Source organism: Salmo salar, chromosome ssa21 (genome assembly GCF_905237065.1).
Source record: "Salmo salar chromosome ssa21, Ssal_v3.1, whole genome shotgun sequence".
NCBI classification, from domain to species: Eukaryota; Metazoa; Chordata; class Actinopteri; order Salmoniformes; family Salmonidae; genus Salmo; species Salmo salar.
The window spans coordinates 34,503,267-34,519,821 of NC_059462.1; the positions used below are offsets into that span (position 1 = coordinate 34,503,267).

A 16,555-nucleotide genomic window follows, 5' to 3' on the forward strand; every position below is an offset into this window, starting at 1 on the left:
CTTGCCACCCACTCTGAAACTAACTGCAACTCTCTTCTAACCCCCCCTTAAAAGATTTAGATGCACTATTGTAAAGTGGTTGTTCCACTGGATATTATAAGGTGAATGCACCAATTTGTAAGTCGCTCTGGATAAGAGCGTCTGCTAAATGACTTAAATGTAAATGTAAATGTAAGTGTTGCAGTCATTTCAGTCGCTGTAGTAGTTGGCATGTATAGTGTTGAGTCATCCGCATACATAGACACTCTGGCTTTACTCAAAGCCAGTGGCAATTCATTAGTAAAGATTGAAAAAAGTAATGGGCCTAGACAGCTGCCATGGGGAATTCCTGGTTCTACCTGGATTGTGTTGGAGAGGCTTCCATTAAAGAACACCCTCTGTGTTCTGTTAGACAGGTAACTCTTTATCCACAATATAGCAGGGAGTGTAAAGCCATAACACATAAGTTTTGCCAGCAGCAGACTTTGATCGATAATGTCAAAAACTGCACTGAAGTCTAACATAACAGCCCCCACAACCTTTTTATCATCAATTTCTCTCAGCCAATCATCAGTCATTTGGGTAAGTGCTGTGCTTGTTGAATGTAATTCTCTATAAGCATGCTGAAAGTTTGCTATTTTACAGTAAACAAATTGACAACATTGTATCTGGTCCAACACCATTTTTTCCAAAAGTTTACTAAGGGTTGGTAACAGGCTGATTGGTCAGCTATTTGGGCCAGTAAAGGGGGCTTTTCTATTCTTAGGTAGCGTAATGACTTTTGCTTCCCTCCAAGCCTGGGGGCACACACATTCTAGTAGGCTTAAATTTCAAATATGGCAAATAGGAGTGGCAATATCGTCCGCTATTATCCTCAGTAATTTTCCATCCAAGTTGTCAGACCCTGGAGGCTTGTCATTGTCGATAGACAACAACAACAAAAATTCACCTCTTCCACTCTAACTTTACGGAATTTAAAGTTACAATGCTTGTCTTTCATAATTTGGTCAGATATACTGGGATGTGTAGTGTCAGCATTTGTTGTTGGCATATCATGCATACATTTGCTAACCTTGCCAATGAAAAAAATCATTAAAGTAGTTGGCAATATCAGTTGGTTTTGTGATGAATGAGCAATCTGATTCAATGAGTGATAGAGCTGAGTTTGCCTTTTTCCCAAAATGTAAATTAAGGTGCCATTCCTTTTGCCTCATCCCTCTCAATCATACAAGTTTTCAATTCCTCACCAATCCACGGGGATTTAACAGTTTTTACAGTCATTTTCTTAAATGGGTGCATGCTTATTAGCAACTGGAATAAGCAATTTCATAAATGTGTCAAGTGCGGTGACTGTTTGCTCCTCATTACACACCACGGACCAACAGATATTCAATACATCAATTACATAGGAATCACTACAAAACTTATTGTCTGACGTCTTATACAATATATTAAGCTCAGCCTTTGGAACTTTGGTTTTCCTAGATATGGCTGCTATATTGTGATCACTACATCTGATGGATCTGGATACTGCTTTCAAGTAAATTTCTGCAGCATTAGTAAAGATGTGAGCAATACATGTTGATGATTTCATTCCTGTGCAAACTACCCTGGTAGGTTGACTGATAACCTGAACCAGGTTGCACGCACTGGTTACAGTTTGAAGCTTTTTCTTGAGTGGGCAGCTTGATGAAAGCCAGTAATAATTAAAATCACCCAGATCTCACATACAGTAGAAGTCATAAGTTTACATACTCTTAGGTTGGAGTCATCAAAACTCGTTTTTCAACCACTCCACAAATTTCTTGTTAACAAACTATAGTTTTGGCAAGTCGGTTAGGACATCTACTTTGTGCATGACACAAGTGATTTTTCCAACAATTGTTTACCGACAGATTATTTCACTTATAATTCAGTGTATGACAAATCCAGTGGGTCAGAAGTTTACATACACTAAGTTGACTGAACCTTTAAACAGCTTGGAAAATTCCAGAAAATGATGTCATGGCTTTAGAAGCTTCTGATAGGCTAATTGACATAATTTGAGTCAATTGGAGGTGTACCTGTGGATGTATTTCAAGGCCTACCTTCAAACTCAGAACCTCTTTGCTTGACATCATGAGAAAATCAAAAGAAATCAGCCAAGACCTCAGAAAAGAAGTTGTAGACCTCCACAAGTCTGGTTCATTCTTGGGAGCAATTTCCAAATGCCTGAAGGTACCACGTTCATCTGTACAAACAATAGTACGCAAGTATAAACACCATGGGACCACGCAGCCATCATACCGCTCAGGAAGGAGACACGTTCTGTCTCCTAGAGATGAACGTACTTTGGTGCGAAAAGTGCAAATCAATCCCAGAACAACAGCAAAGGACCTTGTGAAGATGCTGGAGGAAACAGGTACAAAAGTATCTATATCCACAGTAAAACGAGTCCTATATCGACATAACCCGAAAAGCCGCTCAGCATGGAAGAAGCCACTGCTCCAAAACCACCATAAAAGAGCCAGACTACGGTTTGCAACTGCACATGGGGACAAAGATTTGGAGAAATGTCCTCTAGTCTGATGGAACAAAATAGAACTGTTTGGCCATAATGACCATCGTTATGTTTGGAGGAAAAAGGGGAGGCTTGCAAGCTAAAGAACACCCTCCCAACCGTGAAGCACGGGGGTGGCAGCATCATGTTGTGGGGGTGCTTTGCTGCAGGAGGGACTGGTGCACTTCACAAAATAGATGGCATCATGAGGAAGGGAAATTATGTGGATATATTGAAGCAACATCTCAAGACATCAGTCAGGAAGTTAAAGCTTGGTCGCAAATGGGTCTTTCAAATGGACAATGACCCCAAGCATACTTCCAAAGTTGTGGCAAAATGGCTTAAGGACAACAAAGTCAAGGTATTGGAGTGGCCATCACAAAGCCTTGACCTCAATCCTATAGAAAATTTGTGGGCAGAACTGAAAAAGCGTGTGCGAGTAAGGAGGCCTAGAAACCTGACTCAGTTACACCAGCTCTGTCAGGAGGAATGGGCAAAAAATCACCCAACATGTGGGAAGCTTGTGGAAGGCTACCCAAAACGTTTGACCCAAGTTAAACAATTTAAAGGCAATGCTACCAAATACTAAATGAGTGTATGTAAACTTCTAACCCACTGGGAATGTGATGAAAGAAATAAAAGCTGAAATAAATCATTCTCTCTACTATTATTCTGACATTTCACATTCTTAAAATAAAGTGGCGATCCTAACTGACCTAAGACAGGGAATGTTTGCTAGGATTAAATGCCAGGAATTTGTGAAAAACTGAGTTTAAATGTATTTGGCTAAGGTGTATGTAAACTTCCGACTTCAACTGTACATTATCAAGCATTTCACACCTGTTATCCAGATACTTGCACTTGGTGATCTATAGCAGTTTATCACCAGAATGGGCTTTAGGTGAGCCAGATGAACCTGAAGCCATATTACCTGCCTTTAGGTAACAGACTGTATCTGTTGACAGTAGGTGCACTTGATTCAGCAGCCCTAGTGCCAGGAAGGCTATGTTTCCAATTTTAACCATTTAATGTGTCTGAAGGTAGAATTCTACCTACCCGGAAGGCCCATAGAACAAATCAAGTGTACCTATTCGCCTATCTCTGGCCAATTAGATAGCTCAGATCATCATGTCTACACAGTTTCCTCATGCAATAGACTGGGAAATGAAGCCTGGAACGCACATCAAAGTTGATAATGTGAGATTTCAAAACTTTTAAAAACCCTGACTACAGAGTGACTCAACAAATACAGCAACGAGCTGCTATTTGTATGAGTAAGTTCATGTTTAAGTTGTTATTCAGCACTGTCAACACTTCAACAGTTTTATAAGCCATAAAATGTGTGTGTTTCAAAAAATCTTGCATCGTTATTATTGGCGGCTTGTGTATTTTTTAATATCGAATATTTCACTTTCTCTGGTCATAGGAGTAACAAAATGAATTGGTGCATGATGCAGAAGAATTGCAGTGCGACTTAAGTTTGCCATCAGCTGGAAGACTGTCCCATTTTCTCAGTGGAGGGAGGGAGGGAGCAGTGGTGGTTCTAGACCATTTCAAATGGGGGGGCCAAGCTGGGGCCAGTTGTACTGTTAGAGGGGCCAGTTACAATAGATGTTATTGTTGTCATATCGTTTTGCATGTGGTACGATACTGTTGTGTTCCGCCTAAAGCCGTCCCTCTAGAAAATGTGTGGGTTAAATTAGTGTTCCGCGTTGCCACTGTCTAATAATGGATGTAAAAAAAGAACGATACCAAAAATTAGTTATGTAAAAATGATTTCATACTCCACATTTAGGGGGGCCAAAAGGGGGTCCAAAATTGTTGTCACAGGGGCACCCCCTGGCCCCCCTCCCCAGAACCGCTAGTGGGAGGGAGGGAGAGAGGAGGGATGGTGAGTACGGTGAGAGGCAGCCTCGCTGCTGTTCCCTCCCTCCCCTCAGACGGACCATCAGATGCAGGCCATCAGTCCAGTAAAAAAAAGTTTGGAAAACACCTACTCATTCAAGTAGCCACCATTTGCCTTGATGACAGCTTTGCACACTCTTGGCATTCTCTCAACCAGCTTCACCTGGAATGCTTTTCCAACAGTCTTGAAGGAGTTCCCACATATGCTGAGCACTTGTTGGCTGCCTATCCTTCACTCTGCGGGCCAACTCATCCCAAACCATCTCAATTGGGTTGAGGTCGGGTGATTGTGGAGGCCAGGTCATCTGACGCAGCACCCCATTACTCTCCTTCTTGGTCAAATAGCCCTTACACAGTCTGAAGGTGTGATGGGTCATTGTCCTGTTGAAAAGCAAATGATAGTCCCACTAAGCTTAAACGAAATGGGATGGCGTATCGCTGCAGAATGGTGTGGTAGCCATGCTGGTTAAGTGTGCCTTGAATTCTAAATAAATCACAGACAGTGTCACCAGCAAAGCACCCCCACACCATCACACCTCCTTCTCCATGCTTCACGGTGGGAACCACACATGTGGAGATCATCCATTCATCTACTCTGCGTCTCACAAAGACACGACTGTTGGAACCAAAAATCGCAAATTTGGACTCATCAGACCAAAAGACAGATTTCCACCAGTCTAATGTCCAAATCCTTCTGTTTCTTGTCCCACGCAAGTCTCTTCTTCTTATTGGTGTCCTTTAGTAGTGGTTTATTTGCAGCAATTCGACCATGAAGGCCTGATTCACGCAGTCTCCTCTAAACAGTTGATGTTGAGATGAGTCTGTTACTTGAACTCTGTGAAGCATTTACTGGGGCTGCAATCTGAGGTGCAGTTAACTCTAATGAACTTACCCTCTGCAGCAGCGGTAACTCCAGGTCTTCCTTTCCTGTGGCGGTCCTCATGAGAGTCTGATTCATCATAGCGCTTGATGATTTTTGCGACTGCACTTGAAGAAACTTTCAAAGTTCTTGAAATGTTCCGGATTGACTGACCTTCATGTCTAAAAGTAATGATGGACTGTCATTTCTATTTGCTTAATTGAGCTGTTCTACAACACAACTGATTGGATCAAACGCATTAAGAAGGAAAGAAATTCCACAGATGAACTTTTAACTTGGTTTCTCAAATTATTCCCTCGCCTGGTTCTCCAACTACTTCTCTGATAGAGTTCAATGTGTCAAATCGGATGGCCTGTTGTCCGGGCCTCTGGCAGTCTCTATGGAGGTGCCACAGGATTCAATTCTTGGGCTAACTATTTTCTTTGTATACATCAATGATGTCGCTCTTGTTGCTGGTGAGTCTCTGATCCACCTCTACGCAGACGATACCATTCTGTATACTTCTGGCCCTTCTTTGGACACTGTGTTAACAACCCTCCAGACGAGCTTCAATGCCATACAACTCTCCTTCCGTGGCCTCCAACTGCTCTTAAATACAAGTAAAACTAAATGCATGCTCTTCAACTGCTCGCAGCCTGCCCCTGCCCGCCCATCCAGCATCACTACTCTGGACGGTTCTGACTTAGAATATGTGGACAACTACAAATACCTAGGTGTCTGGTTAGACTGTAATCTCTCCTTCCAGACTCACATCAAACATCTCCAATCCAAAGTTAAATCTAGAATTGGCTTCCTATTTCGCAACAAAGCATCCTTCACTCATGCTGCCAAACATACCCTCGTAAAACTGACCATCCTACCGATCCTCGACTTCGGCGATGTCATTTACAAAATAGCCTCCAATACCCTACTCAATAAACTGGATGCAGTCTATCACAGTGCCATCCGTTTTGTCACCAAAGCCCCATATACTACCCACCATTGCGACCTGTACACTCTCGTTGGCTTGCCCTCGCTTCATACTCGTTGCCAAACCCACTGGCTCCAGGTCATCTACAAGACCCTGCTAGGTAAAGTCCCCCCATATCTCAGCTCACTGGTCACCATAGCAGCACACACCTGTAGCACGCGCTCCATCAGGTATATCTCTCTGGTCACCCCCAAAGCCAATTCCTCCTTTGGCCATCTCTCCTTCCAGTTCTCTGCTGCCAATGACTGGAACGAACTACAAAAATCTCTGAAACTGAAAACACTTATCTCCCTCACTAGCTTTAATTACCAGCTGTCAGAGCAGCTCACAGATCACTGCACCTGTACATAGCCCATCTATAATTTAGCCCAAACAACTACCTCTTCCCCTGCTGTATTTATTTTGCTCCTTTGCACCCCATTATTTCTATTTCTACTTTGCACTTTCTTCCACTACAAATCTACCATTCCAGTGTTTTACTTGCTATATTGTATTTACTTTGCCACCATGGCCTTTTTTTGCCTTTACCTCCCTTATCTCACCTCATTTGCTCACATTGTATATAGACTTATTTTTCTACTGTATTATTGACTGTATGTTTGTTTTACTCCATGTGTAACTCTGTGTTGTTGTATGTGTCGAACTGCTTTGCATTATCTTGGACAGGTCGCAATTGTAAATGAGAACTTGTTCTCAACTTGCCTACCTGGTTAAATAAAGGTGAAATAAATCAAAATAAAAGATGTGTGCCATTCAGAGGGTGAATGGGCAAGACAAAATATTTAAGTACCATTGAACAGGATATGGTAGTATCTGTCAGGCTACCGGTTTGTGTCAAGAATGGCAATGCTGGTGGGTTTTTCATGCACAAACAGTTTCCCGTGTGTATCAAGAATGGTCCACCACTCAATGGACTTCCAGCAACACAATATTAGGAAGGTGTTCTTAATGTTTTTTATTAAGTGTGTATAGTTCCATATTCAGGAAAATAACCCTGATTGTTTCACAATATGTGATGTGAGCAATCAACACAGTGTTACTATGACAGATGGATTGTGTCATAGACTAGACAGGTCAAACAAAATGAGAGACTTTTAAAGAGTTTACCTTGAGGGGTGCAACAACTGTGTGATATAATCTTAAAACAAAACATTCTCTCTGAAAGATAAAGGATGTATCTTCCCTGTACTTTCGTAATGTGATTATTCCTATTTTCTTTGTTTAGTTTAGACCATTGAGATGGGTAGAGCAGCAGCCAGTTGTTTACGATTCATGAGGCCCCCCTTACAAGGGCCGAGCAAGCGCCCACCAGATTACTTCCTGTACTCCTACACATGGGGGAGACTGAACATTTTGTGAGTTTTATAACTAATCTCATGCTATAAAAAAAATCCCATGAGGCTGATAGAAAATGTTGCCGTTTTAAAGCTAATTTCCTGTTATTCTAAACATTTTGCCAGTGGCAGCATCATCGTACGAATGCGAAACGTTGGGAGATGTAAATCATCATAAAAGCGGAGCCTTTTACAACTTTCAAATTACACAAAAGCTATTGTTACCTGGCTGAGAGATGGAGAGAGGAAGAGTTAGGGAGACGCTTCCACAGCCATTACAAAATTATACATTTTGTAGCTACTTAGCCTGCTATCTGAGTTGGTCATATTCTTGTTATTATCATATCGAATAATGCCTAAAGTTTCTGTTTTGAAAATGGCATCCACCAGCAATTCTGACCACATTTTCAAAGGATAGGATTACAGTTTTCCGTGTCTTTTAAATCACTGCAATATGTTTTGACAGTGTTCTCAAAACAATTGTAAGTGTTATTCTCGCTTTGCTTCTCATGTAAAGGATTACATAAAACAATATATCCCACCGGTTGTTACATGAATTGAGTGCGGGGTGATTTACAATGTTGATGGTATTGGGGTATATACAATGTGTCGTAACCATATAATGGACCAATGACGTTTCACCAAGTAACGACACGTGCTTATGTGTGCGGCGATGCGTCTCTGAAATTGAATTCATCAACTGAACAGCAAGATACCTGCCTTTTAATTGTATTTTTCCTAACAGTTAGAAGTTCATTTGGCCATTTAAACGGAGTAGGACATTTGCAAACCTCCGATGAAGGATTTGTGCTGCCAACAATGTTTTACAGACCGCCTTCTTGCTGTGTTTTGAGGAGGCGTAGCTAGCGAAGTTAACGTTATGTCACAGATTGGAGGTTTGGTTATGTCAGCCACCTAACGTTAGGCACATGGGAAATGGGCATTACGGTGCTGTAATGCAGAATCGGTATATATAGGTTGACAAAATGGGAAGTCTTCATACGAGCTATTTTGACGTTAGTCACCAGCTTGGTGCGTGTTCTATTCGGCTCTCGCGGAATACGGCCTACTAGCTCTTCTCTTGGAAAACAACACGGGTCTTTCACAATGGCACATGTAAAAGAGTCTGAATTATTTTTCTGATGAGTAAGGAGTGTTTTTGTCCGATTATCAGCTAAGTTGTCAACACTGCTAGCTAGCTAGCTATACGTTTATAGTCCGAGACGAAAATGGAGACGGGAATCCAAGCTCATCAGTTTGTCCACGCGTTATCCAGCCCCAGAGCAGCGGGTATATGCACTGAAATGCTCGAGGTGGCAGCGGAAGCAACCCGGGCAGGTGACTACGACCTTGCCGCGGAAATCTATAGCTCTCAGCTGGTGGACCTCCAGCATCCAGACCGGGGCATCTGTTTGCTCAAAGCTGACGCTCTTGCCCAGGCCGGGCGGATAGCGGAGGCGCTTGACTCGTACTGCACCGCGGCCAACATTGGCAAACTTCGGCCGGACGAATTGCAGCTTTTGGTTGTAAACATAGCACGGACTCTTCGCGAGAAGGAGCTAAACATTCATGGGAAGGCAACGAGTTGTCATAAAAGTGGGAATGGAGACGATGGTGTTGAGGGCGATACAGAGGCATTTGAGGACGAACCCCTGGACTTGTTTTCGTGCCGCCTTTGTAGGTGTTTACTGTCCGAACCAACCACCATGGAGTGCGGCCATACGTTTTGCAAACATTGTTTAGAAAAAGAATCTGTCAAAGACTGCATACAATGCAAACATAAACTGAACAAAAAAGACGTACAGATCCTACCCATTGGGCTTAGAGTAAATGTCATCCTCAGTAGTTTGTTGGATAAATGGTTCGACTCTGAAAGTAAAGCCAGGAGGCATTGGATAGAAGGTGAGGTCTCACAGAAGAAGAACGACTACTCAGATGCTTTGGAGAAGTACAACAAAGCCTTAGAACTGGGTAAGATAATGTAACATTTACAGTTGGGATAAGCAATTGTCTGATTCTTATGTTTTAGAACAGATTATGTATTTTATGTAACCCCTTTACCGATTTAAAACCAGATAGATCTGGTAGACCAGATGACCTACTTCACTATTTCACATCGTGTCACCGATAGGGGGCGACACTGCACTGCATCTTTCGAAGCAATTATTTCATAAACCCAGTAGTCCCCACTCCCCGATTACCTAACCCACATTTCTACTCCGACTCCGAGTCTCATACCCCATGGATTGATATATTCATTACATAATGGTTGTGCTGTTACATTAAAATTGACTGAACTCCATTCAGTCTTTCCCTCACCAGCTATCATTTTACCAACATACTCCATGTGTTTCTTATTTAGGGAAGCTGCCAGGATTTAGGTCACTCCCTCCTCCTTTCTACCTTTGAAACACCCGATCAGCGTTGAGCAGTTCACTCCCCATAGATATGGACAGGAGTTGTTTTCCCCAACTGTGTGACCCGAGTTTGACCAAGAAAAACTCAGGCCCCTAATTAGCCCCTTAGAAAAAAACTTGTGTCCTGACCCTTAATACAGAGAGAGCATTGAGTCACAGTCAGGAGTGAGAGTGAGCCAGCATCAGTGTGATTAAGTCCTTTGGCGTTTCTGTGGAGGCTGGCCACACAGCAGCTCTGACTGACTCCATTCTTTCTGCTTTAATGTCAGCTACTGACCCGGTTGTGTAAATTGGGGCACAGCGGAGTCATGTCATCCACAGAGATTAGCCAAAAATAGGCAATCATTAATCAGAATGTTGACCTTTTCTCCCCTCCCCACTAGCCAGAAGGGCGATACATGCTATTGTAGGCCTAATTCCCAGCACAGATTGTGCATGGGAGATTACAGTGCAATATTCTAATTGAAGGAAAATGTTTTCTTCTGTTTGCACATGATAAAAGCATTTGGTTTTCTGACTCACTGTAGGATTGTCTGTGCATTTACAGGCTGGCTGCCTGCCCAGTAGCAAATGTCATACTGTGATTAACATCCAACGTCACAACAATGTACCTGTTTGAAAAGGTGTAAACTACATTTTCTCATTCTGCTTGTTCTCTCTGTTGTGCAGCGCCATCTGTAGGTCGGCTACTGGGACAGCGTGCTGAGCTGCACTTAGAGAGTAAGAACTACAGCCAGGCCATCCAGGATGCAGAGAGCCTGTGTAGACTCAACCCTCTCTGGCCAAAGGTGAGAGAAATAGATATGCAACTCAATCTACTCAGCAGAGTATAGACCACTAGATGGTCTCTGTATATGTGGGCCTAAAATATTCATGTCTCTCTCTAGTTATTCACATTTGACATTTTAGTCATTTAGCAGAGGCTCTTAACCCTAATTGCTCCTGTAAGTCGCTCTGGATAAGTGCCTTGCTCATGGGCACATCAACATATTTTGTACTTAGCCGACTCGGGGATTCGAACCAGCAACCTTTTGGTTACTGACACAACGCTCTTAACCGCTAGGCTACCTGCTGCGGTTATGTAATGAACACCAACTACCTCTCCACAGCCACAGGCTGACCCAGCTAACACCCAACACATTATACATGCTTAGGACTGTGTAGCTATGTATGTGTTAAAGTATGATTTGGAGGCTGCTGTGTGTGTGTTCACAGGTGATATAGGATGCTACACGCTTGTGTGCATGTTAATATGCAAATTACCACTGCTGACAGAGAGAACAGAAACCCAGGCACTGTGAATAGGGAAGAGCTTATCTTGACCTGATTGAAGAGCTCCTGGATGTTATGACAATAATTACCAAGTTGGGGATTTAATTCCCATGTTTTGCCGTTTTTAAAAAGTTTTTTTAAATTGTTTAGGAAGGGCACTAACAATACGTTATCAGTGTTTTGAATATATACTTCAGCGGTATAATTGAAATGCCAATAGAGGAGTTCCTATTCTCTTTTTGTGTGTCCCTACTCAAAATGTTTTTCCTCTCGCTGTGTTTTCCCAGGCCCACTACATCAAGGCCTCAGCCCTGAGTAAACTCAACCGCAACGATGAGGCCTTAAAGGAGTACTTCATGTGTGTGGCACTGAAACCTGATTGGATGATGGTGAAGCTGGAAGCCCAGAAGGTAATACACAATTTTACCCCCCCTTCAATTCAGCATTCCTGTTGAAGCTAGTTCAAAAATGTAAGAAGTTTCACTCTTTTGTCCATTTTATTTCCATTAGACAGGATCAACCACAAACATAATGCCCTTAATGTCACATCACAATAGTATAAAAAAATCACAGTACAATTGCTATGGTACTAATGCAGTATCACTATGTACGATATGACAGTGTAAATCTGGCTCTATGCTTACCAGACAGGATTAGTTTGGTTTTAAATCCTGCTCCACAATAGGTGATGACGCAATGCCCCCATTCCAGCTGTCTTAGCTGGGGAGCTATGCCAACCCTATCCACTGCTGTCACTGTGGCCTGTTTTAGTATCTCCACTGCTGTTACATATTCACTGCAATATGTACTGTCACTATGACAAGACCATCTGTTCAGTATGTGAGCCATGTCCTTTATTTCCACTGTCACATATTCCCTTTACACTATGGATACTATTTCAACTTCCAAGTTTTTATTGGCACTTGCACAAGTACAATAAAACACCTTTCTTACAGAGAGAGTATTGAGGCAAGTCAGGAAGGAGAGCGAGCCAGCGTCAGAGGGTGATTAAGAGTTATAAGCTACTTATGAGTGCTATGACATTGTATGAGCGTACTTACTGACAGTGTGTGTTCTCTGTTTTTGTAGGTGCTTAGTGAGCTGTTCTCGTCAGTGTTTGAGAAGGATGGTCAGCCCACTCCCATACATCCTCTACAGGGTGGTCCCTCCACTCGCCTCCTCAAGCCCCCTGCCCTGTACGGCTCTCTAAACCCCTTCACCACGCCACAGAGGCCTGGCTGCACCTTACAGGTCAGTACGTTCATACATACATGCGCGTGCACACACACATTTACACTCCCACACACCTATTTCTCATAGTAACCCCTCTCCTTTTCCATTCTCCAGGACTTAGAGTTCAGAGTGAGTAAGAGTTCTTTGTGCGATGGTCCCTCAGACTCCAAACATCCCCTGTCCCCCAGCAGTGAAGCTGAGAAGCCCTTGCTAGAAGACGCCAAGAGCCTGGCCAGTGTCCTGGCTGCCCAGCCTGCCCCCCCAGGCAGCCTCAAGAGACGACACAGTGGGGACGGCCTAGCCTTCAGCCCTCCCTCCAAACTTCTCAGACCAGATGAAGCCTGCTCCTCCACTCACCTTCCTGTTGCTTCCCTCTGGGGAAGGACGGTGTCCTCAGACCTGCTCGACAGTAGAGATATGGAGTGCTCCCTCTGTATGAGGTAAGAGGACCATCAACCAACCACCACACAATTATATCTTTACGGTTAGCTACTCAGGATGTTTGATTTTCAGTCAATAGTGATAATTACCTCTACTGATAAAGCTCCTGTTATTGTGTTGATTCTTCCAGGCTGTTCTTTGAGCCTGTTTCCACCCCCTGTGGACACACCTTCTGCCTCAAGTGTCTAGAGCGCTGTCTGGACCACAACCCCAACTGCCCTCTCTGCAAAGAGAACCTCTCCGAGGTGTGTGTATATATATATATATATACACATACACACACACACACACACAGAGGAAGTAGCTGTGCTCTATATGTGTATGGAAGGCTTAGGGCAGAGCTGGTGATTATGAAAATTATGGCTGTAATTTCTGTCTTGTGTGATAAAGATTTAGTGTGACAAAAACAAAGTTGGCACAAAGCTTCCTCTGACACAGGTATTAAGCTAGGATATTGGACCAATATAAAATGTAAAGAAAAATGCACAAAAGACATGGATGATCCAATCAAATGTAAATGTCCTATTCCACTGTAATTCCAGTATCTGGCCACTAGAGGGTTCAACAAGACCCTGCTGATGGAGGAAGTGCTGCAGCGTTACCTGGGAGATGAGCTGGCGGAGAGGAAGAAGATCCACGAGGAGGAGATGAAGGAACTGGCAAAGTGAGTCACAGATTTCATCATTTTACTTAGCCATTGACTTAATGGTAAATTAATCCTGTAGTCCTGCTTTCTATGCTAATCACTGACCAATCTCGTGTCCCTCCTTACACCCTAGCTTGAACCAGGAAGTGCCGATCTTTGTGTGCACCATGGCCTTCCCCACCATCCCCTGTCCACTGCACATCTTCGAACCGCGCTACCGCCTCATGATCCGCCGCTCCATGGAGACCGGCACCAAACAGTTTGGCATGTGCATCGCTGACGAGTTGAAGGGTTTTGCTGATTACGGCTGCATGCTGGAGGTCCGGGACGTCAAGTTTTTTCCTGACGGGAGGTCTGTGGTCGACACCATCGGTGTGTCCCGCTTCAAAGTACTGAGCCACGGCCAGAGAGACGGATACAACACGGCCAAGATCGAGTACCTGGAGGATAAGAAGGTGTGTACTGGCAAACGCTGTGTGTGAGGAAGGTCATGTATGTGGATACAAAAAGTGCGTTATAGATATTCGTATCCTCAGTTTTGTAAGTTTGGTGTGATTAGAGTGTGTGTGTGCTAACTGTTTTATATTGTGTGTGGTCAGGTGGAGGGCCAGGAGTTAGTGGAGCTGCAGAAGCTTTATGTCTCTGTGTATGACCAGGCCAGCGGCTGGTTCACCTCCCTTAAAGACAACATGAAGAGTCAGATAATCAGCCACTTTGGACACCTACCCGGGAAGGACCCTGACCCACAGGTACGACACTAACCTAAACATCTCTCTTACACACACACACACACACACACACACACACACACACACACACATCTCTCTTGGTGAGACTCACGCACTCATGTCATATAGTGATTGAGTGTGTTGCTGTTATCAAGTTGACTTCCTCCCTCTCCCTCCAGGGTAATCCCAGTGGTCCAGCGTGGGCTTGGTGGCTGTTGGCTGTGCTGCCTCTTGACAACCGTGCCCAGCTCACCATCCTGGCCATGCCCTCCCTCAAGGACCGCCTCATTGCCATCCGCAGGGTCCTGATCTTCGTCACGCGCAAGAGACCCCGATGACCGCTCAGCCACCACCACAACCACTTAGACCATGCATGGTCATTCACTCAATCAGTAAACCCACTCAGCTTTCATATGAGGGAAATGCCTTTGACTCCTTTACAAATGGCACTCTCTGAATCTGAAGACATTGGGTTGGATTGTAGAGGGTGGGATAGGGAGGTCATTGTTTCTGGTTACCCATCCATCCACCTATCAATGTCCAGTTCACCTGTCCTCTGTCACAAGAACTCACTGGAATTATGGACTTCTGTCACGCTATCTCTCAACTTCTTATGTCCCCTCTCTCAAGGGAGGGAATAAGAGAGCGCAAAAATCAGACTGGTGACTGTCATGATGTGCCAGAACTTGGCTGACCATTTTAACGGTGTTGGGTCCACAATGTGACTTGGTGTACTTTTTTCTTTTTTTTAAAGAAAAATAAAGACCTGTCAAGTAACCAATGGCGAATGTATTGGGTTGTCTTCAGTTTGGGTGTTATGTTTCTGTTTAATCCCTGCTGACTATGGTGAGACTCATAAAACCCAGAGTGATAGAAACCTCCAAATGGAGTAGAAGGTGTACATATGAGAATCTGCTCCTGCTTAAATGGCCTCTTCATTTCTACATGGCTGGGGAAATGGATGCAAAACCAGAAGTTTTGCATCTAGCCCAGTCATATGTACAGTTGGAAGTTTACATACACCTTAGCCAAATACATTTAAACTCAGTTTTTCACAATTCTTGACATTTAATCCTAGTAAAAATTCCCTGTCTTAGGTCAGTTAGGATCACCACTTTATTTTAAGAATGTGAAATGTCAGAATGATAGAATGATGTATTTCTTTCATCACATTCCCAGTGGGTCAGAAGATTACATACACTCAATTAGTATTTGGTAGCATTGCCTTTAAATTGTTTAACTTGGGTCAAATGTTTCAGGTAGCCTTCCACAAGCTTCCCACAATAAGTTGGGTGAATTTTGACCCATTCCTCCTGACAGAGCTGGTGTAACTGAGTCAGGTTTGTAGGCCTCCTTGCTCGCACATACTTTTTCAGTTCTGCCCACACATTTTCTATAGGAGTGAGGTCAGGGCTTTGTGATGGCCACTCCAATACCTTGACTTTGTTGTCCTTAAGCCATTTTGCCACAACTTTGGAAGTATGCTTGGGGTCATTGTCCACTTGGAAAACCCATTTGCGACCAAGCTTTAACTTCCCGACTGATGTCTTGATGTTTCTTAAATATATTCACAATCTTCCTCCATGTATTTTGTGACGTGCACCAGTCCCACCTGCAGCAAAGCACCCACCACAACATGATGCTGCCACCCGGTTGGGATGGTGTTCTTCGGCTTGCAAGCCTCCCTTTTTCCTCCAAACATAACGATGGTCATTATGGCCAAACAGTTCTATTTGTTTCATCAGACCAGTGGACATTTCTCCAAAAAGTACGATCTTTGTCCCCATGTGCAGTTGCAAACCGTAGTCTGGCTTTTTTATGGCGGTTTTGGAGCAGTGGCTTCTTCCTTGCTGAGCGGCCTTTCAGGTTATGTCGATTATAGGACTTGTTTTACTGTGGCTATAGATACTTTTGTACCTGTTTCCTCCAGCATCTTCACAAGGTCCTTTGCTGCTGTTCTGGGATTGATTTGCACTTTTTGCACCAAAGTATGTTCATCTCTAGGAGACAGAACGCATCTCCTTCCTGAGCGGTATGACAGCTGCGTGGTTCCATGGTGTTTATACTTGCGTACTATTGTTTATACGGATGAACATTGTACCTTCAGGCGTTTGGAAATTGCTCCCAAGGATTATTGACTTGTGGAGGTATACAATTTTTCTTCTGAGGTCTTGGCTGATATCTTTTTATTTTCCCATGATGTCAAGCAAA

The 16,555-nt window shown here is 43.5% G+C and overlaps 1 protein-coding gene across 1 annotated transcript; it reads left to right on the forward strand.

Moving 5' to 3' along the window:
• Nucleotides 1-8,255: 8,255 nt before the first annotated feature.
• On the forward strand, nt 8,256-15,127 carry LOC106582255 (LON peptidase N-terminal domain and RING finger protein 2). Its single transcript, XM_014165139.2, has 10 exons — nt 8,256-9,578; nt 10,694-10,812; nt 11,584-11,706; nt 12,386-12,547; nt 12,644-12,969; nt 13,101-13,215; nt 13,513-13,634; nt 13,750-14,071; nt 14,216-14,365; nt 14,524-15,127. Exons 1-10 carry the CDS (start codon nt 8,837-8,839, stop codon nt 14,680-14,682), a joined length of 2,340 nt encoding a protein of 779 aa, XP_014020614.1. The 5' UTR covers nt 8,256-8,836; the 3' UTR covers nt 14,683-15,127.
• Nucleotides 15,128-16,555: the final 1,428 nt, after the last annotated feature.

What these genes read in the sequence shown, in the direction of transcription:
- LOC106582255 (XM_014165139.2), top strand. Translation starts at nt 8,837, where the DNA reads ATGGAGACGGGAATCCAAGCTCATCAGTTTGTCCACGCGTTATCCAGC. An exon ending in TCAACCCTCTCTGGCCAAAG is followed by an intron (nt 10,813 to 11,583) that starts GTGAGAGAAATA and finishes GTGTTTTCCCAG; the next exon opens with GCCCACTACATCAAGGCCTC. An exon ending in GAGATGAAGGAACTGGCAAA is followed by an intron (nt 13,635 to 13,749) that starts GTGAGTCACAGA and finishes CTTACACCCTAG; the next exon opens with CTTGAACCAGGAAGTGCCGA.